The sequence below is a fragment of the Caloenas nicobarica genome, chromosome 1 (genome assembly GCF_036013445.1).
Source record: "Caloenas nicobarica isolate bCalNic1 chromosome 1, bCalNic1.hap1, whole genome shotgun sequence".
NCBI lineage: Eukaryota > Metazoa > Chordata > Aves > Columbiformes > Columbidae > Caloenas > Caloenas nicobarica.
Genome location: NC_088245.1, coordinates 87,465,778 through 87,487,511, shown reverse-complemented (window position 1 = coordinate 87,487,511; position 21,734 = coordinate 87,465,778). Strand labels below are relative to the sequence as shown.

General features: G+C 50.3%; 2 protein-coding genes across 2 annotated transcripts; both read left to right on the top strand.

The window, feature by feature from the left end:
* Positions 1-203: 203 nt before the first annotated feature.
* On the top strand, positions 204-4,049 carry LOC135997871 (T-cell surface glycoprotein CD4-like). The gene is made up of 8 exons (XM_065650791.1): positions 204-264; positions 1,546-1,701; positions 1,787-1,930; positions 2,143-2,418; positions 2,842-3,204; positions 3,323-3,565; positions 3,656-3,774; positions 3,978-4,049. The coding sequence occupies exons 1-8, from the start codon at positions 204-206 to the stop codon at positions 4,047-4,049; spliced, it is 1,434 nt and encodes a 477-aa protein (XP_065506863.1).
* A 10,386-nt stretch (positions 4,050-14,435) lies between these two features.
* Positions 14,436-20,895, top strand: GPR162 (G protein-coupled receptor 162). The gene is made up of 5 exons (XM_065646700.1): positions 14,436-14,579; positions 16,388-18,159; positions 18,989-19,178; positions 19,748-19,899; positions 20,052-20,895. Exons 2-5 carry the CDS (start codon positions 17,320-17,322, stop codon positions 20,577-20,579), a joined length of 1,710 nt encoding a protein of 569 aa, XP_065502772.1. The 5' UTR covers positions 14,436-14,579; positions 16,388-17,319; the 3' UTR covers positions 20,580-20,895.
* Positions 20,896-21,734: the final 839 nt, after the last annotated feature.

Here is a 21,734-nt window from a genome sequence, read left to right as displayed (position 1 = left end):
GGCTCAGGTGACTTTAGCAATGAGTTTCCATTTTGCTGCACTCAAGAATGGTGGGTACTCACTGGGAACATTGGTCCCATCCACCAAGGTCTAAAAGTGAAACATTTTTAACACAGCATTTGAGTCTTCCAGGATAGCATCCCTTGGCACCAGCAGCATTTCCAGCCCTGCGGTCCACAGCAAGGACGAGCACTCCCACAGCGATGGAGTCATGTGGCATGGTGGTGAGCAGCACACTTGCTGTCGTCTTGGTTCTGCATCTGGGTGAGTCCTCGGCTCAGTGAACCCTCCCAGTTCTTAACAGCCTTTCCACAGCCTCACCACATTTGGGGTGTTTTTAGGCTCCTCCTGATTTGCCATTTGTTATATATATTTTATATTTGTTATAACATCCCTCACAGGGCTTAAAGCAGGCTCATTCCAGTGATGAAGCTATGACAGCTGCCTCCTTACCTTGTATGGCCCACTCCTGCCCTGCCCAGCAGCTCTCTGTGGGGCCATGCAGTGAAGATGAGGACAGAGGGTCTGGAAGCTGGGAGGCTCCCTCCATCTGTGCCCTATGACTTCAGAGGCAGCATGGACAGCTCAAGTTTTGGGACTCAGGCTGTTCCCAGCCTGCCACCTGCTGAGCCTGCCAGCCAAAACCAGGGTGCCTGGAGCCTCACCAAGTTTGGGGAGCTGCCCTGTAGAGGTGCAGGAGTGGGGTTCCTGTGAGAGCCAGCTTGCACACTGAGGGCAGAGTGGAAAATACTGCTCTCCACACTGCCTCCAGCTGCTTGGGAAAAAAACCTGTGTTGCTCAATACAGATTTGCTTTTATAAAGGTGATGCCACCAGCTTGCTCAGTTTGACTGCTAATGTTATAAGATTTGGAGGACTTTTTAGTGCTCATTTTCCAAGAAAGGAAGGTGCCTGAGTAAGGCCAAGCCTGCATTTCTTGGATAATCAGCTGTGATTCCTCTGGTTGCAGAGGGAAGATTTAAAGGGAAGAATTAGAGGAAAGATTTGATCTCTTCTATGCACACTAGCACCAAAAGCAAAGCAAAAGTTACCAACTCTTATTAATAGCATTTATAATTTGACAGTTTAGGCAAGTTCATAATTTTCTGTGATCCAATGTGCAATTATTGAAAACCCCCATCCCTGGACACATCCAAGGTCAGGCTGGACGGGGCTCTGAGCAACCTGGTCTAGTTGAAGATGTCCCTGCTCATTGCAGGGGGGTTGGACTAGATGAGCTTTGATGGTCCCTTCCAACCCAAACTATTCTATGATTCCATGAATCTACCACAACTACTGGCATTTTCCCTCTTTCAGAATGTATGTGAAATAGAATAACCATTAGCCAGGTAAAGAGCCAAAAGTGGACGGAAGGGAAGCTATGGAGCTGAAAAGAAAAGGAATTGATTGATGAGACAAAGACATGAAAAAATCAGAAATTTAAGTCAATCTTCCCAGTATCTGGGAAAGGGAGGAGAAATATCTGCATCTTTCTGGAGGAATGGGAGGTATTCACTAGCTGGTTTGGGTGGGTATTGACTTTCAGGTCTGATCTCCATTACGGCACAGCAAAATGAAATGCAGATTGGGGTCGCAGGACAGGCAGTCGTCTTGAATTGTAGAGGCATACCTCATCATGCAGCTGTGACCTGGAAGCACTACAAGCTTGTTATTAAAAAGTCATCTACTACCACTTTGAAAGGCAAGGCTTCCAATTCATCACCCCTTTTCCCCAGTATATGGCTGAGAAACCTCTTCCCTCCTAACCAAGCTTATTTTTTCAAAAGGCAAAGCTACCATGAGTGATCGATCGGAAATCATCCCCAGCAATAAACACCTGAAGGTGATGGACTTAAGGCTCTCTGATGCTGGCATCTACACATGTGAATATGAGTCTCACACAGTCAGTATCTCACTACATGTCTTCAAATGTGAGTGATTAAAGGGGTTTTGTACCTGAAGAAGTGAGCAGGGGGGAGATTTTAGAGCTCAGAGAGACCTCTCTGCTGGGATTCTTAATCCAGCTGCTCTGTCTTTGGTCCTGGGCAGGGTGAAAGGTCCCCATATTCTCTTTTCTGTAACACTCATTCCTCTCTCACAGGAAGAGTAGTTGACTTACTGGTTGCACTTTTTCTCTTTATAGTGATGATCTCTTTAGATGGGCACTTCCTGCCAAATGAAGACCTTGAGTTGACTTTAATGCAAAATTCATCCCATCCTCTACCCAATCTCAGCATCACATTGTTTAACAGTAACAACCACATTGAAACACCAATAGTATTAGAAGACAAGACCCATCAAAAATACACAGTGAAGTCAAAGCAACTGGAGGCTGCGGACAGTGGGACTTGGATGTGTCGTGTCCATTCAGACTCTCCATTGATTAATCAGAACATCTCCTTTGATGTAAAGGTATTAGGTATGTGACAACAAAAATGCAACTCACACACAGGCTCAGGAACCAGCTCACGAGCTGAGCTGTTACTTTCCAGCATCCCAAGCAATGGTGCTCCAGGGTCGATTTGCCCACTGCAGCCTGGGGATTTCTCTGCTGCCTGAGCTCTGTCCCGCACTTGCTCTCATTTTCCGCTCCAGACTTGGCCTAAAATATTCCACTCTCCTTGGGGTCTATTCTTTTCAGCTCTGGTAAGCTTGGGAGCTTTGGCTCTTTAAACTTGTTCTCAGACACTGACTATTTATCCTTCCTGGGATATCTCTTGGCTTTTCTTCAAGTCATCTTTCAACTGAGCACAGCACACATCTCTCCAAATCAAGGGTGGACACAGGGAAGTGTGGCCGTGGCTTTCCCTGCCTCTGTATTCCTTGTCTCTTCTGAATTCAGGTTTTCAGAATCCAGACTTGGAAAGAAAGTATGCAACTGTTGATAGCACTGTCATCTTGTCATGGCGTCTGAACTTCCAGAAGATAACATGGAAAGAAGGTTTCACAGGACAAGTGAATTGGAAACAACAGGAAAGTGCACCTGCTCATGAACTACTTGATTTCAACATCACAGCATGGGGAGAGCAGCATAAGACCAAAAAAAGCAACCGCTTTTGGTTTGAAATACCTGAAAGCAAACCTGGAAGCACCATAGAAGTGAAACTCCCCAAAGTCCATTTCAACTACTCTGGGCAGTACCAGTGCCAGCTGGCATACAACAGCAGATACGTGCAGAGCAAGATAGAGCTAGTGGTGATGAAAGGTGAGAGAAAGAGAAAGTGGCTCAAGAGATGAAGCTGCAGAAAACTGGAAGCCACAAGAGTATGGGTAGACCCCTCTTCCCATCCTCTCTCTCCCATGTCCTTTTCTTACCTTCACAGTCTCAGCTAACCCTGTTGGGCCACTCCCCAGAGGGGCCGAGATGACCCTGACCTGCCAGGTCTCTAGTCCACTCCCATCCAACACACATTTGCGCTGGGAACGTGTGAATGGGACTCAGATGGACGTCAAGACGTCAAAGCAGCATGAAGTAAAGGTGGAGGTGAATGTCAGCGCTGCAGGGCTGTGGATCTGTCACCTCATAGAAGACAATGACTTGAAGATCAGCCTCAGTTATTCTGTGGGTATGGAAATTAGCATCACATCCCTGCCTCCACCCAAAAGCTTTAAAATTCTCTTTGTATCTGTCTCTGAATACTTCTTTTCTTCCACAGAGGAAGCTCCTGTTTGGATTAGCTATGTGGTAATTGGAGCAAGTATTGGAGGCAGCGTGTTGGTGTTTGTCCTGGCGTGCCTGTGCACCATCAGCGGTATAAGCTGGCAGAGGAGAAGGGTGAGTGACCCAGTCCCTGTGAAAGGTGAAGAGATGACAGTCTCCCCAAACCATAGGAGGAGTCTGATTTTCTGTCAATTCTTAGACTCAAAGCAAAGGGTTACAGATGGGCAGTCTACAGATGTCAGACAGTACTTTACCACCACTTCAGAGGTGAAGCATTAAAAAAATCCAATTGTTATTTATCTCCTCTATCCTGGCAGCAACGGGCAAAAAGGATGGTACAAGCACGACAATACTTGCTGGAAAACAAGACGTGTCAGTGTCAACAGTAAGTGGCAATGAGGGCATCTGGAATGGGCAAAGACTCTTTTCAAGACAGTGTAGCCTGATGGTCAAGTGGGGGAAAATGGAGCTTGAGCCTGCTTGGTGCTACAGTACAGCTGTGTTTCAGCATTTTCAGTTTTTCTCATGTTAAGTCATGTTTAAGGGTTCAATGAACTAGATAGGTTTAATGAACTTCCTGTTATGCCCCAAACCCATGGTAGTAGCACTGTGCTGGAAAACTTTTGAGTAGAAAGGTTTCACTTGAATTACCTTGATGTTGAGAGATGTTGGCCAAACCCAAATAGGAGCTCCAAAGTCCTTTGATGGGTTCCATAGTGGATCTGGGACCTGGATATAGAGGTTGTGGAGTTGGAAGACACACAACCAAGCTCAAGGATGAAACACAAATTTTAAAAAGCTGTGATGTCCATAATGTGATTCCAGCTCTGCTAGGGTAGTGCTGGACTGCAATTTGTGAAAATTGCCAATAAACTTGTCAGAGCAAGTAAAAAGAAGAGAAAACCCCAGCACACTGTGAACCATGCCCTCTCCCAAAGGCCTTAGGTGTTAGGAGATACACCATAGTGTCCTGTTCCTTTTCATTGAAGCAAGGATTTCCCAGCAGAGAAGCTGCCTTTTTCCAGGTATTTAAGCTTATGTGATATCAGGCATCATAAGCAGTTGTGAAGAAACACTGGCAGCTATTCTGTCACTGGAAGTGGAGAGCTAAGGGCAGTATAAATGATCGCATTAACCAGGTCAATGGATGTATAGGTACAGAACTGTATTTCTGCTTAATTTTCACTGGTGACAGTGGCAAACTGTGATAATTTCACCTTTTTTTTCCACTGTCACTGCGAATTCAGTGAGAATGTTTATTGGCATTCATAGCTGGGATGTATAAGCGGTGAAGAGTTGGTTAGCATAACGTGTCAAAGAATTCATCTTGTTTTCACCTACTTTTTATCAAGGTTAAAAAATAACCTCCATAAGAAGAAGACAAAGCCCATACAACTACATCAAAGACTTGATAAATCTGTGTGATACAAGTGCTGATACTGTTGTTCTTTAACTCTCTTTGCCAAGTCAGCAGCTCAGTGTAACTGAAACCTAAACCACAGCCATGTGGATGCACAAGTAACCATTTGCATCCTCAGCTACAGAAGTGGGCAGTCATCCTCTACACTAAGCAATAAAAGTGTGGAGTTGGCTGGCTTAGAGATACCCAAGTGAAGCCTTTCACCTCTACAATACTGGTACTCACATGACACTTTTCTCTTGCAGTCGGCTGAATAAGTAGTATTGCAGCACTGGCCTCAGAAGGACTGATGAAGTCTCTGCTAGTATCTAAACACCTGCCATCCCATAGTGCTCTGTGAATCCATCTCACTGTCTCCTGTTTTGATGTAATCCTTCATTTCTTCATCATTCCCCCCATCTAATGTCCTGGAGGGATGTTGTCTGGCTAGGAGCTGATGGACAATACAAGAAACCCTTAAGGGGTATGATTGATACCCAGTTCTATAATGAGAGACACTGAACAGAAGATGCATATGTATGTACCTGTATGCTTTATTTTGCTCATGCACTTAATTTGACCTTCTTATGGAACTGATTTTATGTACTTCTTTTATCTGCCTGAGCTACAATAAATTACTTCAGGGTTGGGTTGGGTTTTTTTTTTGCAAGCCGTTTTTTTTTTTCTGAGGCATTCTCATGTGGTTCAAATTCATACATCTTCCTTTCCTGCTGGGATGTAGAATCCTGATTCTCACTATCTCCTTCCACCCTGGCTGCCATGAGCCTTCCTTAACACGCCAGCCCTCTGCTCTCCATGAAATCTGTCCATCCTCATTTGCCTTTCCTGGGCAGTCTGAGCCCTACAGTGACCCCAGCCACATCCCTCAGCCTGTACTTTCGCGTCTCCCACAATAAACCAATGCACGAGTGAAAGAAATACGAGCAGTGGGATAAATCAGGACTAATTTTGCCAAGAAGGTAGTTCACTATACCAATGGCTTCTGGAAATCAGAGCCTGAAGAAGTTGTGAATGTTGATCTAGAAGGTAAGTTTGGGAAGGGGGTGACCAAGTCATTTCCTAGGGGAACAAACCAGCCTTGGACTGTGCAAGCCCACAGAGTGGAGGAGAAGAAAGAAGAGATCCTTCTGAGAAAGAAGAGAAGGAGAAGAGATCCTTCTGAGAAAGCCACCAAAAATGGCTCCTTGTTGGCTCAAGGAGATGGGAAGAGGGAGTGAAAAGTCCAGGAAATGTAGGATGGAAGTAAAAGTGTGCTGCAGAGATGCCAAAATGTTCTGAAAGAAAAATACTGCTGAAATATGTACACAGAAGCCTTGTGTTTATATAAGCTATTCTACTGTCTGCTAGCAATGGGTCAGAAATGCTTTGAGGTCCTACAGCTGTGGCTGGCTGCAGTTCAGGTTTGCTCGTTTGTGCTGGGCTTGCTGGAGAGAGGCAGAGAGAGGCACTGGGCTGTGGGAAGTGCTCCCCATGATGTAGACCCCCCTCCAGGATGCTCAGTGCTGGAGGAGGGGGTTTATCTGTAGCAGCCACATGAGCATCGTACTGTCACTGACAGTAAAACGACAGATGGCAACAACGGCAGAAACAACACCTGCGAGCTGGGGGAAATCTTCCACCCCACAGCCCCATCTCACCCCTGGAGTGGGGACACAGCCCCAGGCAGCTGTGGCAGCAGGTGTGGGCCACCACCAAAGTCATGCCTGCTCCTCCACCCCCTGACAAAGGCTCGTGCCAATGTCATTTGCCTTCCCCATAGCTTGTGCTTGTGCACACAAAACTACATTACTTTTGGAAAAGCCTTGGTCCATATCCTGGTGCACACAGTTGCTCCTCCTGCTCCTGTCCTGTCCCTGAATTATAGAATCATAGAATAGTTTGGGTTGGAAGGGACCTTCAAAGCCCATCTAGTCCAACCCCCTGCAATGAGCAGGGACATCTTCAACTAGATCAGGTTGCTCAGAGCACCGTCCAGCCTGGCCTGGAATGTCTCCAGGGATGGGGCATCTACCACCTCTCTGGGCAACCTGGGCCAGTGTTTCACCACTCTCATTGTAAAAAATTTCTTCCTCATGTCTAGCCTGGATCTCCCCTCCTTTAGTTTAAAACCACTTAAAACCATTTTAAACCATTACCCCTTGTGCTATCACAAGAGACCTTGCTAAAAAGTCTGTCCCCATCTTTCTTATCAAGCCCCTTTTAAGTACCGAGGGGCTGCAATAAGTTCTCCCTGAAGCCTTCTCTTCTCCAGGCTGAACAACCCCAACTCTCTCAGCCTGTCCTCACGGGAGAGGTGTTTCATCCCTCTGATTATTTTGTGACCTCCTCTGAACCCTCTCCAGCAAGTCCATGTCTTTCTTATGGGAAAGACAATTTCAGCTAGCGCATTTTCAGCTAGCACTGGACTGCCAGTGTAAATTGAGAGCTGGTTGAGGCTGATCAGTCTGCTAAACAAGGCACCATCAAGGTTTAAGGAGAGGTCAGTTTTGGGAGCTGTATGAGGGAATTTGAGCCCAGGGTCAGTGGTGTTCGATATAACGATCATGACCAAGTGCTTGGCATAGTTCTTTCAACCAAAACCCAACCCTGCTCCTGCAGTCCAGACCCTTTTTTAAAAATAACTGCTTGAGTACCAAATTCTGTTCCTCTTCCCGCTCACATGGGTGTCTGGAGCAGAGGGATTATCCTGTATCACCTGATCCCCTGCTGGGACAAAGCAGCATGTTGGGTGAGGGTCCATCATGAGCTCCCCTGGCACTGCAGCCAACTCCAGCAGTTCAGGTGCTCACCTGAGACTCTGGCAGCTGAACCAACTACCTCTGTACCTAAAAACACAAGCCTTGACTTTTTCAGTGAGAGGATCAGTCTGCCAATGAGAGACTAAGCTGATAGGGCCTAACTGGGTCCATCAAGCCTGGCTTGTCAAGGATGAAATGCCTGGGCAGCAGAGAATGTGCCCACTTGTGGCTTGGAGAACAGTGAGGTGCCTGTGCTGCCTGACAGTGCTGCCCGCAGCTGTGGGAGTCCAGGAGGCAGCACACCTGCTTCACCACAGCCCTGATCTCATGCTAGCAGGTGGTGGTGCAGTCTCCAAACCAGGCTGGTCCTCTCATGGAGCGAGGAGTGGCACCATGTAGACACATGACCCTCAGCTCAGCAACCCCAGTTCTGCTCTCTTCCAAGGGCTGAAAGAGGCATGCTGAGTCCCCACAAGCAACCAAAGGCTGTGTCCCCACTTACAGCTGGGACCGACCTGCAAAGCGCAGTCAGGCTCACACTGACGCCATCGATACAGAAGGTCCTTCCACCCATTTCCAGGTGACCTGGCTGATGTTACAGCAGATGCGACGGTGACACTGGAATACGTGTAAGTACACAGCTGTGTCTACAGATGCACAGGTTCCACTTCTCACATCTGGATGGGCGTAACAAGAATTATAAGCCTTCCTCAACACTGCACATTTCCTCAGTAGGTGTCCCCATCTCAGCAGTCATGACCCTGCCCTACTCTACATGAAACTCACCTGCAAGTACAAACCACTGTAGGCTCCAATCTCATGAATCTCTTTTTTTTTGGCAGTCTGTATCTTTTCACATGATGAACTTCTTTGTTCCATAGATGCACAGACTGCCCCGATTGAGAGAAAAGTCTTTCACAGAGCAAGTCCTAGATGAGCTTTGCTTTCCGAGTGCAATACTAAAAGCTTCAGTGTGGGCGTCAGGGCAGCACAGAAGTGGAGGTTCAGACCAGGTAAGAACAAGCTTGCACAAAACATAAGTGTCAATGTAGATGTACCTGATGAGTCCCCAGCTGGAGCGGACTGGGGTCACATCTTGCCCAGGCCTGGCCTGAGGGAATACAACAGCGTGCTCCCTTTCTGACACAACACGCTGTCTTCACAACCTGTGCAGGAGGTGACACTGTGGCAACAGCACTCCTACACACATTGAAGACAGAAAGGAGAAGCCAGGTGTCCCTATCAGATCACTTTGTGTGGTTCCTTCCTTGTGGCACCCCAGGGCTTCAAATGCTGTGTTGAATGTATCCTGGTCCTCCTTCTCAGGAGGACTTCTCCCTTTTCTAGGTGTGATGAGGGTGTATCTACACTATGCAACAGCATAATGCCTCTGCACAACACAAACCACAGTGATGTACAACTCTACAAAGCAACAAACACAATGACAGACATATTTTGTCATGTGGTGACAGCTCATCAGAGTAGCCCTGAAAAGATGGCAGGACTCAGAACAGCGTACAGGCCCATACTTACAAAACAACAACAGCAACCAGAGTGCAGTGATGTGGAAACATCATGGAAAGCAAGAATTTAGATTAAACTGAGAAGTGTTTGCTTCCCCTAACATGGTGGTCTTTCTGGTACTACCGTTCCCCACATTTCTGGGCTGCAGAAGGAAAAAAGCACAGGCTTCCGTCCTTTGGACCCACCTCCAATGCACGGGCCCCCACCAGGACCCACAGACCTGCTTGCTCCTGTGGAGAAAAGGGCTTCGATGCAGCTGAGGCTGTACTACCCCGTCCAGTTCTGCTGAACCAGAAGCACAGGGGCTGAAATAACCCCGACCCATAGCCCTACCTCCTCAAGGCCCTCCGGCTTCCTAGTTTATTTCTGCCCTTTGAGTGCAAGGCGAGGCGGTGATTCGGTGGATGCTGTCAGCCCGGATCTGCAGAGGCAGCCCATGTGACTCATGCTCCCCGCGGGCTCTGCAGCGAAGCACTCGCATCCCTCAGCCTTCAGAGCCAAACGACCCTGTGTGTCTCTTTACATGTTCCCAAGGTCTAGAAGGGAGGAAGCTGTGCCCTTCAGCATCTTCTAATTTCTTTTTATCTCAGGGGGGGAAAAAAATGCACAGCTTTCAGCATCCATTTGAGTGGCTCATCAGCCTAATGCAGCGGCAGAGAGAGTAGCTTCCCTCCACCCTTCTCAAAGGTGAGGGTACAGTAGGAATTCCAGACCCTTGCAGATGCTCAGCTCTGGACTGATTGCTTTCTGAGTGTACTCCCAGTGCAGAGTTTAGTGCACACACATCTGAGCAACACTTCCAAGCCATGGCAGGCTGCCTCTGCCTCATGCATGTCAGCGTCCTTCCCCAACATCCCCCTGAAGAAGTCTTTGGCTCTATTCTTGTTCATTTTCTAGCCAGCTTGGCTGAGCCTTAGAGGATCTCCAGATTTGTAGAATTAGATAGTAGCAGAATAAGTGGTGATGGCAGAGACTGACTCGTTGGCAAGGAATCAAAAGGGAAGGAAGAGAGGAGAAACCCATTCTCCTCAATGCTTTGGTACCAGCTGGCTGGTGTCAAAGTGCCTGTTTCAGGCTCTGGTGCTGGGAAGTCCCTCCTCTGAGCTTGTCTGTGTGCTGTGCGGAAAGAAAGTCCTGGAGATGAACAGCAGTAACAGCGATGCTGGCTCTGTGAGGGCCATGGCTCCGGAGAGGCCACCACACCAGCTGGAATGACAAGGGGAGCCAGAGAGCTTCCTGACATGGGACAGCTGCATCCAGCGTGTCAGCAGTGCTCCTGAAATCTCAGCACATTTTTGAATTAAGAAAATATTGTTCTGGTCTTGAGAAACCTCAGACATACCTAGGCAAGCTAGGGGAATGGATAGTAAAAAGAAAGTTGTAATTTTGTGTTACAAATCCAAATAAAAAATAATGTCAGCTCCCTCCAGATATTGTAGGTTCCCAGATTAATGATTCAAGAGCTCCTAATTATCCTTTCTGTGTATGAGAACAAACAAGTAAGTGTCCTGTAATTTTGGAAACTGGCACAATTAAATTCTGAAATGATGTTTTTACATCCTTTACAGGCTAGAGCTCACTGCACTGGGATATCAGTGAGGACACAAAGGCAGAAGGGATGTAGAAGGGGTCAGTAACACACAGAAGAGAACAACACGCAAAGCATTACGTCGGGTGGGTAGCAAGGTAGGGGAAGCACCTGTGCCCAATGGCATGCAGCTTCAAAACAACCATGTATTTGACAAGCCTACCCTGGTACTTCCTTTTCTCAAGGAAAATATCATATACAAATATTTATGTATGTGACAGAGGAAAAAAATCCTATTTTAGAAGGTGCCCAGTTGTGTAAGGAAATACATTCAACTGTAAACAAACACCCACAAGTTAAAATTCCAGTTTTTACATTGCAAGCCCTTAATATTTCTGTGTAGCTCATGACCAGCATTAGTCGTCTGTCCCCTGATGTGAGCTATTATCACTTGCCCATTTTGCAGATGAATTATCCAAGAAGTCTCACTAAATCTTTCCATATGGTGCTAGAAATAGAATCTAAGATTTGGATATGACAAATCTACGTTGCAGTCACTGTCTTTTCTGAAGGAATATGCTAACGTATCTACTTGGCTGGATTCTTGTTAGCCATTAACCACACCCTCCTCAAAGAACCAGGAAGGATGCCAGGAAACCTGCTTGCAAGCACCCCAGCATGTCCTCACAAGGGGCTGTGTAAGCCATGTTGGGGCTCTGACGATAGATTTAGTTGCATCCATGATCTGCGAGAAACATGTGTGAAACCTCCCATGGTCGCTATCAAAGTCCCAAGTAAAAGCATCAAAGCCCCAAGTAAAAGCGTCAAAGCCCCAAGTGGAAGCATCAAAGCCCTGTGAAGTGAATTTGGCTGTTCTGCTAATGCTTTTGGTTTTACAACGCTGGTGTTTGTTGCTCGGTTAATGAGCTCCGTTCCTTTAAGAATCCAGGGCACCTCTGGGAAGAGCATTTCCCTGGACCTGCAGAGCTGCTGTCCAGAAATAACTGATCTTTACGCAATGAACTTTTACAGAAAGCATTTCATATCCTTACATTGTAACGCTGGTGTTTCCGTGGGCCTGGATGCCTCAGGATATTCTAGTGAGCTGTTGAACCTTTAGACAGCAGATCACCAGTCAGGGACCTGCCTGGCTCTGTAGGAATTAAAAATCACTCACAGCTCTGTGAATCCTTCTAGGAGATGCGTCTGGGGGTATCTCACTTCTAGCCTGGACTTCCTAGATACACAAGGTGATCTGCACCATGGGGCTTCAGGATCTCCAGATCTGAGCATTTGTGTTCCTTTGCATCTGCATTGTCAATATGCAGCACATATGCAGTTGTGACCCACCATTTATCAAAACCAGTGAAACCAGGTGTCTGGGAGTCCTAGGCAAATAAACAGTGTCTTTGAAAATCCCTTTAGATGAGATGGATGGACTAGCATCTGCTTGGGAGCATGACAGCCCTAGGGTAAATGCTCTTCTTCCCACAGAGTTCATTCTGCTTACAGTAAATATTCAGTTTTATGCTTTTATTCAAACTAAGAAACCAGCCACATTGCAAACACAAGAAGCCTCCTCGAGACAGGAGGACTCGTCCCTATCCAGCTCTGCTCACCGATTTCTGTCAGGTGTATCCCAAGCCCTGAAGAGATGCTGGGCTGCAAGATGTCCCTACCTGAGTGAAGCTGACGCAGGCAGCGCAGAAAGTGCCAGAAACTTGGTTTGCTTTTTCCCTGAGATAATAAGAGGATTTATTCACCCACGCAGGCAGGCTAACAACTCACACTAAGGAGACTCAACTTCTGAATCAGAAGAGGATGGTAATGTGGAAGTTATCACATTAAGTAATTCATACAAATGACACAACTAGAGCTGCACAAATGTTTACGTCTGTGGATATAGACCTTTTCACTTCAAGACGTAAACCTCACACAAATTACAGGAGTTGAAAAGATATGACTGAGAGGGGCCATGATTGTCCCTTCTCACGTCTCTGGCTCCTGCTGTTGCTGGGCTAACCACTAAGATGAACCACCTTGGGGCTGTTCCATCGTGGCAGCTCCTGCATGACAAAGAATAGCCAGAGCACAGCAGCATTGTCACCACTTCATCAAAAATATCTCTTCACGTCTACCTGACACGAAGCTAGATCTATTATAGTGGTTCCTGATTCTATTCACTGTCTCTAAAACAGGCTTCAGTGACAACAACCGGTGCAATGCAGACAGGTCTTGTCTGAGATATGATCTGTTTTATACCTCTGGAACTGCCTTCACTGCTGTCCCTGGGCCTCAGAACCAGCAGTACCTCCAGTATCCTTACTTAGGACTCTTTCTGCTGACCATGCAAACCTCAGATGAAATTCCTTAGTATCCAAGGCTCTTGGGATCACCTCAGCCAATATTTAGAATGATATATGAAACTTGCCCTGTCAGAGAGGGTGCTAAAGCTGAGCAGATGCTGGATCTGTAGAGTCAGGTCCACTTTAGCAAACAGGGTGATGCAGCAGGAGCAGATCTATAGAGGAAAACAGCTGATGCTGAGGACTTAGTGGCCAAGCTGTAAACGTCTGGGCGCTTACTTCAGACTATTTCTAGTCCAAAGCAAAGCTGAATTCTCATAGTCCTCAAAGCACATCTGTTGCACATCTTGCAAGTTCCTTTAATCCAAATTGTTCATGATCCAAACTGAGGTGTTAACTGTCCAGAAACATGGACTCCCATCCCACCCCAGTTCTAATGGAGGAAAGAGATGTAGAGATTTTGGGAGACATCAGCTGCTGAAATGACCAAGGACAAGGAAGGTGTTGGTGCCTTCACTTCAGTCACAAGACAGCAACTGAGGAAACTGAGACATCCATTGTCTTGTGAAGCCAGAATTGCCCTCACTGAGGTGACACAGCTGGAGGGGGAGCTTCATTCTTCTGACATGAGCAATCCGTTCCTCTGAGCACTGATCCTGCTCTGTCTCCTTCCTTCTCTTTCCCTTTCCCTGTTTGTGGGACCACGCTGCTGGCCCGTGATGGAAGAGGCCACTACAGCAGCTGAGTGAACTCAGCTCTGCCACCATGGCCGACCCCGGGGCAGCAGGTGCCCTGGGCACCCTGTGCTCCAAGCATCCTTTTGCAGGCCCCTCTGTTAGCTCCTTGCCTTTCCCCTCACACCAGACGTCTCGTAGGTTGCCTCCTCACAACCCTCTTTCTTTGGGAACGGGAGCTCGGCACTTGCTTCTCCCGCAACTCGCGTTCCTGGGGGCGGCCCCCGCGGGGCAAGAGGGATCCGTACGAGGTGGAGCCCGCTGGAGCCGGGCAGCAGCAGCCCCCGTGGCTGAGCCCCGGCCAGGACCAGCTCGGGACGTCGCGCGTTCCCCGGCACAGCCGGGCGCAGCCGCCCCGCCACCCCGCGGCCGCCCGGGCGCCGGGAGGGGCCGGGACCGGGGCCGGGGCGGCGGCTCCCGCGCCCGGCCGGCCGGCCCGCCCCCTGGCTGCTCGGCCCGGCGGTGCTCCCGCCGCCGTCTCCCGCCGGCGCTCCCCGCCCCTCGCCCCTCGCCGTCGCCCCGCCTGGCGGATGGCCGGAGTGCGGGGCCGGGGCGGCTGCCTGCGGCGTCCGCTGCGGCGGCCGGGGCCAGGGGCCGGCACAGCCGGGCAGAGGCGCGCACAGCCGCGCGGGGCGCCCGTCGCCATGGCAGCGCTTGCTCCGGCGAGAGGTAAGATGGGTCCCTCCGGCCCCCGCCGCCATCGGCCCCCGCCGCCGCCTTCGGCCCCCGCCGCCGCCTTCGGCCCCCGCTCCGCTCCGCCGCGCACAGGGCGGCGACGCCGCCGCCGGGCACGGCCGCGCCTCGGGGCGCCCCGTGGGCTCCGCGGCCCCGGCCCCCGCCCAGCCCAGCCCCGGCCGCGCCGCTCCGCTCCGCTCCGCTCCGCCGCTGCCCGGGGCGGCCCGGGGCGGCCCGGGGCGACCCGGCCCGGGGACCCCCGCTGCCCCTCCAGCCACCGCGGGGGCCGCGGCCGTGCCCGCGCTGCCGGGCGGGGGGCAAAGGGGGGGAGTGGTGGGGGGCAGCACCGCACCTCGGCCCCGAGCCGGCCGGCTGCATCGCCTGGCACCCCGGTTTTCTCTGCTCTTCCTTGCAATTATTCTGGGTCATCTTCCCCTCAGACCTCCCGCCCTTGCCTTCCCCTGAGTCACCAGCCCCACGAGTCTCTCTCTCCGCGCTGGTGGCATGGGCGGTGGGATGAGATGGGGGGCTCAGGCCAAGGAGCAGGGCCAGGCGTGGGTGGGTTTTCCCGACCTGGCCATCCAGCATCAGCGCCGGCGGTCTCCCATCTCCGAGAGCGGCGGGACCACGTCTTGGAGCAGAATCGGGCCCCGAGGCCAGCAGAGGCAGGAGGGTTCCTGCCTCATCAAGGGACCAGCGTGGGCCACCTGAGCAAGCCGGGTGGGAAGGGCAGCAGAAGGAGATGCTGCAAGGAAATTCATTCCCCTGGGATTATCAGGGCTGGCTAGCTCTGTAACTGTCTCCAGAGGCCACTAGGCCTAACTGCAAGAGCGGTGGCATGGGGGGGAGAAGAACTGAACCAGGGCAGCATGGGTGCGTCGCCAATCCAGTAATGACAAATTGCTCCAAGCAGGGGGGAAAGGAGGCAAAGCCTCAGGTGGTTACAGAGAGGGTGAGAAAATACGTGAAGCAGAAGGAAGGGGAGAGGTGGGAACAGAGCCACTAGCTCAGACTTGGGGGACACTGATCCATCCATGGAATGATTTAGTTTACATCTCAAGGTGCAGAGCAGGCCTATACCTTCCTGGAATATACTGCTTGGGTGTACCCTATAGATGAATACAGGAGAGGGGTTCTGAGCTGGTAGGACCAGGGGGCAAAGGTGAGTAGTCTCAGCATGAGGTTACCAGTCTGGTTTGATTGGTTTGTAACCGCAGGGTGTCTGGAGACCAGAGCTGCTCTAGCAGAAATGTGCTAGGTAGGGGAGGCGTGTGGCCGAAAGACTTGTGCTTCAAGTCTGCAGGATGGCATGGTATTGCTGGAGTGGTGGCAAACACCCGTCAGCAGGACGGGACAGGAGCGGCAGGTTAACATCCAGAACACTGATGGAGAAAAGCTGAGGTCCAAAGACTGGTGGAGCTGTGGGAGCTGTACAGCAGGAGCGAGGGGTGTCAGAACGGGTGCATGGGGAGAGCAGGACCAGAATAGCAGGGAAGCAATGTGAAACAGGCCTTCCATTACAGAAATGGCATTAGTAATGCCTTGGGTGGGGAGCCTCAGACTGGAAGGCCAGGGAGCACAGGGTGTCTTGGCAGCACTGGAAGGAGTTGCTGGGGGCCAGAGTCCAGCGTGAGGTATGCAGAAACTGGTGCAAATCTGGTTCTTCTGTTTCCTCAAAGACACAGGGAGTGTTCTACATAGCCTAAATCATGACAAGGTGTTTGTGTGGGCAAGGAGAGAGAGAGAGATCTGGGGAGATAGAATGATCTTAAATTACTTTTTCTCTTTTCTCTCTTCTACAGTGAACCTTGTGCCCTGAATTTCCAAGGGAACGTTTGAAAAGGATCTTCCCCTCCCTGCCATCTCCTTATTGTTTGCCAGCTCTGCCCTGTGCTGTGCAGGGAAGCTTGAAAGAGCAGGCTCAGCCCTGGAGGACAGCAAAAAGGACAATGTAGTGAGGGTGCTGTGTGGTCTTGCATAGGGAACCTTCTGAATCTTGTTCCTCACCCTTCACTCTCTGCTAATAGGTCTCTGACAGCCTTGGCAGGAACCTCTAGCTGGCCACAAGCGTGGCATTTGGTGAGAGGGGCATTACACACCGTGTATACATCACCCTCACCATTTCTGTGGGACCTTTGTCCTGCCTCCTGTCATCTCTGAAACTCTTGCTTAGGTCCTCATTCACTAGGACACTGGGCAGCAGGCACCTGCTACTACCAAACTGTTTAGAGTCCCCCAGCAGTGTGGCCTTCACCAGTTCCAACAGAAGGTGGTCCCTGAGACAGAAGGTGCCTGGTGGGCCCACGAAGTAAGGAGAGCTTTTTCTTTGGGGGAAGAGTGGAGGAGGGAGATGAAATAGATGGGGAGGAAAAAAAAAAGTGAGCCCAAGCGAGTGAGGGGAGAAGCACTGGCAAGTATTCATGAGAAAGAGAGAGCAAGAAGGTGGAAGAAAGAAAAAGAAAGAGAACAAGGGAAAAAACAGATGAAAAGGTTAGAACAAGGGAAAGAAATATAAGAAGGGAAAGGGAGAACCAAAAGTGAGACAGAGTTGGCAGCTGTTCCACCTAGCACCTGGTGGCAATGCCTTGAGGAACCTCTTCAGCGTGCAGACACCTTGCATTGCAGCAGCAGCAGCAGATGAGGAGGGACGGGGCTCCCCCAGTGAGGAGTCCCACTCGCCCTCTTACAAAATCCCAGCAACAGGGACAGGGTGCAGCCTAGCAGGAGTGGCAGTATGGGGGACTCTGAATCAGAGTCCACCTTGCACAACAACTCACTGTGGTGGCTGGCATGCGGGATGCTAGCCCTGTTGGCCAACTCATGGATTATCCTCAGCATCACAGCCAAACAACAGAAACACAAGCCTCTGGAGCTGCTGCTGTGCTTCCTCGCTGGGACACACATCCTTATGGCAGCAGTACCTCTCACCACCTATGCCGTGGTGCAGCTGCGGCGTGAGTCCTCTGACTACGACTGGAACGAAAGCATCTGCAAGGTCTTTGTCTCCACATACTATACCCTGGCGCTGGCCACCTGCTTCACAGTGGCCTCCCTTTCCTACCACCGCATGTGGATGGTGAGGTGGCCAGTCAACTACCGGCTGAGCAATGCCAAGAAGCAGGCTCTGCACGCAGTCATGGGTATCTGGATGGTATCGTTCATCCTCTCCACCCTGCCCTCCATCGGCTGGCACAACAATGGCGAGCGCTACTATGCCCGTGGCTGCCAGTTCATTGTCAGCAAGATAGGGCTGGGCTTCGGTGTCTGCTTTAGCCTCCTGCTGCTTGGAGGAATCGTCATGGGCTTGGTGTGCGTGGGCATCACTTTCTACCAGACGCTGTGGGCACACAGAAGACGCCGGCGGTGCCGCCATCAGAGGGCAGAGGAAGCATCATCCTGCTCTTCATCAGCACACACCACTTTCAATGTGCCAGCCATTGTGGTAGAGGATGTGCGAGGCAAAAGGAGGTCTTCACTGGATGGCTCTGAGTCAGCCAAGACCTCCTTGCAGATGACCAACCTCATCAGTGCTATTGTCTTCCTGTACGACACACTTACTGGGGTGCCCATCTTGGTAAGCAGCTAGTTCTCCTTTTCCCTTCAGGGTCTGACATTAAACTAGATTTCCATTTCTCTCATGTTTTAGGGAAGAAATCCTGTCTTCTGTCCACCAGCCACAGAGTTGCCACGTCTGAATCTGTGTTATTCTGAGGGCTGGTTTTAAAAAGATTGCAGTAATTCTCTCATCCTTCTGCAGCAGCATTTTCTTAGGACAAGTCTAAGCCTGGGGAATACACAACACACCACTAAAACCACTGTGAAAGTTTTAAGTGGCTGAGAGGAAAATGTTCTGCAAACTTACAGGGGGGTCTACCTCTAAAACAAGGAGATTTCTATTTCTCCAGTTTGCTTCTGGAGAACTGATACACCAGCTTTAAAAGCTGTCACAGACAGTTTTCTTTTTCCTTCTGTTCATATGGTCATAGTCAGTATCCAGGTTTTGGCTGGCTGGTTGATTCTCTGCAAAACTGGAGAGCTGGGGAAGTTCTCAAAGGGAACCGTTAAGAGAACAGAGGCTTAGGGCTTAGTCACAGCTTTTTTTTTTCTTTTTTCCAGTGGCTGTGTTCTCTGTTACCACCTATTTAGCTCCAGCTCATAATGAGCACAGGGGAGAAGGGATCATAACACCATGTCTCATGTTAGAGATATGACAGGTCAGAATATGGTCCAGCACACCTGGACAACACCTCAGAACAGTTTTTCAAAGGGGCATGGGGCAATTACTTGATGAATCTTTTACAGACAGATTATGTTCTATGACATAATTGACTCCCGATATCTTTCTCCTTTCATTCCCACTTCTGTCTTCTTTCTCAGCATTATTTCTCTCTCTTACCTTGAAGGTTGTGAGCTTTTTTAGCCTGCGCTATGATACGGCCCCCACCTGGATGGTCCTGGCAGTGCTCTGGTGCTCCATGGTGCAGACCCTGCTGCTCCCCTCCTTCATCTGGTCCTGCGAGCGCTACCGAGCGGATCTTCGCACCGTATGGGAGCAATGTGTGGCTATTATGTCTGAGGAAGACGGAGATGATGGTAAGCCCCTTGCCACCCCACAGTCACTTTTCTTCATTAATCCATTTCCCAAGAGACTACAGAGGAAAGAGGGGTCTTCCTTGGGAAAAGGACCTGGTGGCACTGGGAGTGGTGTTGTGGGTGGCTAGGTGGGATTCATGTTATAGCTTAAATCAGCAACCATGAGAAATTTTATCCTGAAGAAGTCTCTGCTGATCACTTGCTGCCTTAGGACTCGCTAGCGTCCAGGAAAAATTAGTGCAGCATCCTTCACAGTAGAAGCAACAGTAGAGACAGTGCGTACAGCTGCCAAACCACAACCAAAGTGACATGCTGGGCCTCAGCCCAACTCGCTGGTCCAAGTTCTGGCAGTGGGCGATTCAAAGGCAAGACAGAAGAAACAGGGCAGTTTCTGGGTCCTTTAGTGCTGCTGGAAGCAGAAAGATGAGGTCCTTGTTCAGAGGTGAGCCCTGGGGGCTGCAAGTAGGGCGGCAGAAGTTAGACAAGCATTAGGATGGCATCCAGGTGCCCTGATAAGGCTTCTCTTCTGGCTGAAAAGTGTTGACTGCTGTTCCTCTCTTTGCCAACAGATGGTGTGTGTGATGATTACGGCGATGGCAGGATCTGCAAAGTGAGATTTGATGCAAACGGGGCTGCAGCTGTGAAGAGGGACTCCCGGGACATCAAGCTGCTACCCATGCACCACATGTTGTTACCGCAGGACAAGGTGCACTACCTGCAGGTGAGCTGACACCTAGCAGAGGCAGCCCCAGAACCCCCTTCCTTTTCAGTCTCCCACACTTCTGTGTCTTCTTGATTCTCTGGGGCCTCAGCTACTCCCCTCCTATTGTCTCTTCAAGTCTTCCATCACCTCCCTCCTTCTCTGTTTTCCAGGTCCCTATCTCCCGAAGAATGTCACATGATGAGACTAACATCTTCTCTGCCCACCGCTCCGCTCCGTCCTTCCTACACAAGTGGTCTTCATCTGACGACATCCGCATTTCCACCCCTCGCAAGCCTGGAGGCCCCGGCTTCTTGCCTCCTCAGCTGCATGACTACCAGCACCGCCGGCGGCCACCAGAAGACGAGCTGACAACCCTACGGCAGTTTTTGGAGGCAGGGCTGATGCCCCGGGTCTCCAGCTCCAGCGCCTGCTTCTTCCGAGATGAGATCACCACTTTCATTGACGAGACACCACAACCCACCCCAGCCTGCAGCCCACGGCACTCCCGTCTCCTGCTCGCATCACGCCGCGATCGCCGCCTCTCCCTTGGCAGCAGAGAGGAGGAGAACGTCGACCGGCCACGGCGCTGCTCCCTGGCTGGGAATGAAGCCTGGCATCTGCAGGATGGAGAGCAGCCGCCACACGAAAGGACCCTTGAGGCCTGCGAGGCACAGACCTTCCAGGATCCCAAACTATGAGAGACAGCATCAAAACCATTCAGTGCCATCATGATTTTTAAATAAAATTTCAAGTGTTCCCTTTGTCCTGGGACCCGATCACTAATTTGCATTCTCATATTTCTCGCCAGCAGGCAGGAAACATGGCACCCCACACTGGTGGGGGAAAAAGGAGTGGGACAGACCAGCAGAAGGTAGCACGACAGACGGACATGGACAGCCTGTGCCTGCCCTCAGGTTACAAATACACCCACCGCTGCCACCGCCACTTGGCACCCTTGTCAGTCCCATCCCTTTGTGAACTCCACCCTCTCATCTGCTCTGCCCTAAGAGACAAGGCAGGCACAGAATGGTATTAAAATTCTATATTTGGAGTGTCAATCGTGTGTCTGTTTTTAAAATAATATATTAGTAATAATTTTGTTTCCATAGAAACAAAATGACTGGCCTAATGTTTAATGAAGCTTCACAGGCTTCTGGAAGGGAAATGCAAAAAGTGTGAGGCTCCTTTCCTCCCTCTCCATCCCTTTCTTGTCAGTTCATCTGGAAGGCAGCAGATGCTTAGCAGCCCAGGGAAGGGAACGAAGCCTGTGTCGAGGAGTCGTCATGGGAGACCGAGTGAAAAGCTTTCCTGTCCATTTCAGGAGAGACTTAGGCTGCCTACAGCTAAGCAGGAGCAGCCTCTGTGGTTTCTAATATTGCTTTGAGGCAACCCCAGGCTTGCAAACAATTACATCATCTCCAAAAAAGACCCTGACCTATAGCATCTCATTTCACTGGTGCAGACTTTTGGTTCCAGTGCAAACTTTGCATAAAACACGATGGCCCAAACTTCTCACCCAGACAGGAAAACTGACAGAGCCTTCCTCGAGCAAGGTCCCTGTCTGCCTACGCTGTCAAAGCTGGGAGCCGTGAGGTCCAGAGCAGGCTCCTGCCCTGCTCAAATCTCTCGGAAGTGAGGTGCAGGGATAGTTATGTGGGAGATGGGCTTCCTCCCATCTGCTGCTGGCTCTATTTCCAGCCATGGGCAAGTGGGGGGGAGGGCTGCATCAGAGGGGCTGTGGGACTGGAGCGAGTTCTGGTGAGGGGCCTGGAGCACAAGTCTGATGAGGAGCAGCTGAGAGAACCGGGGCTGTTTAGCCTGGACAAAAGGAGGCTGAGGGGAGACATTATCAC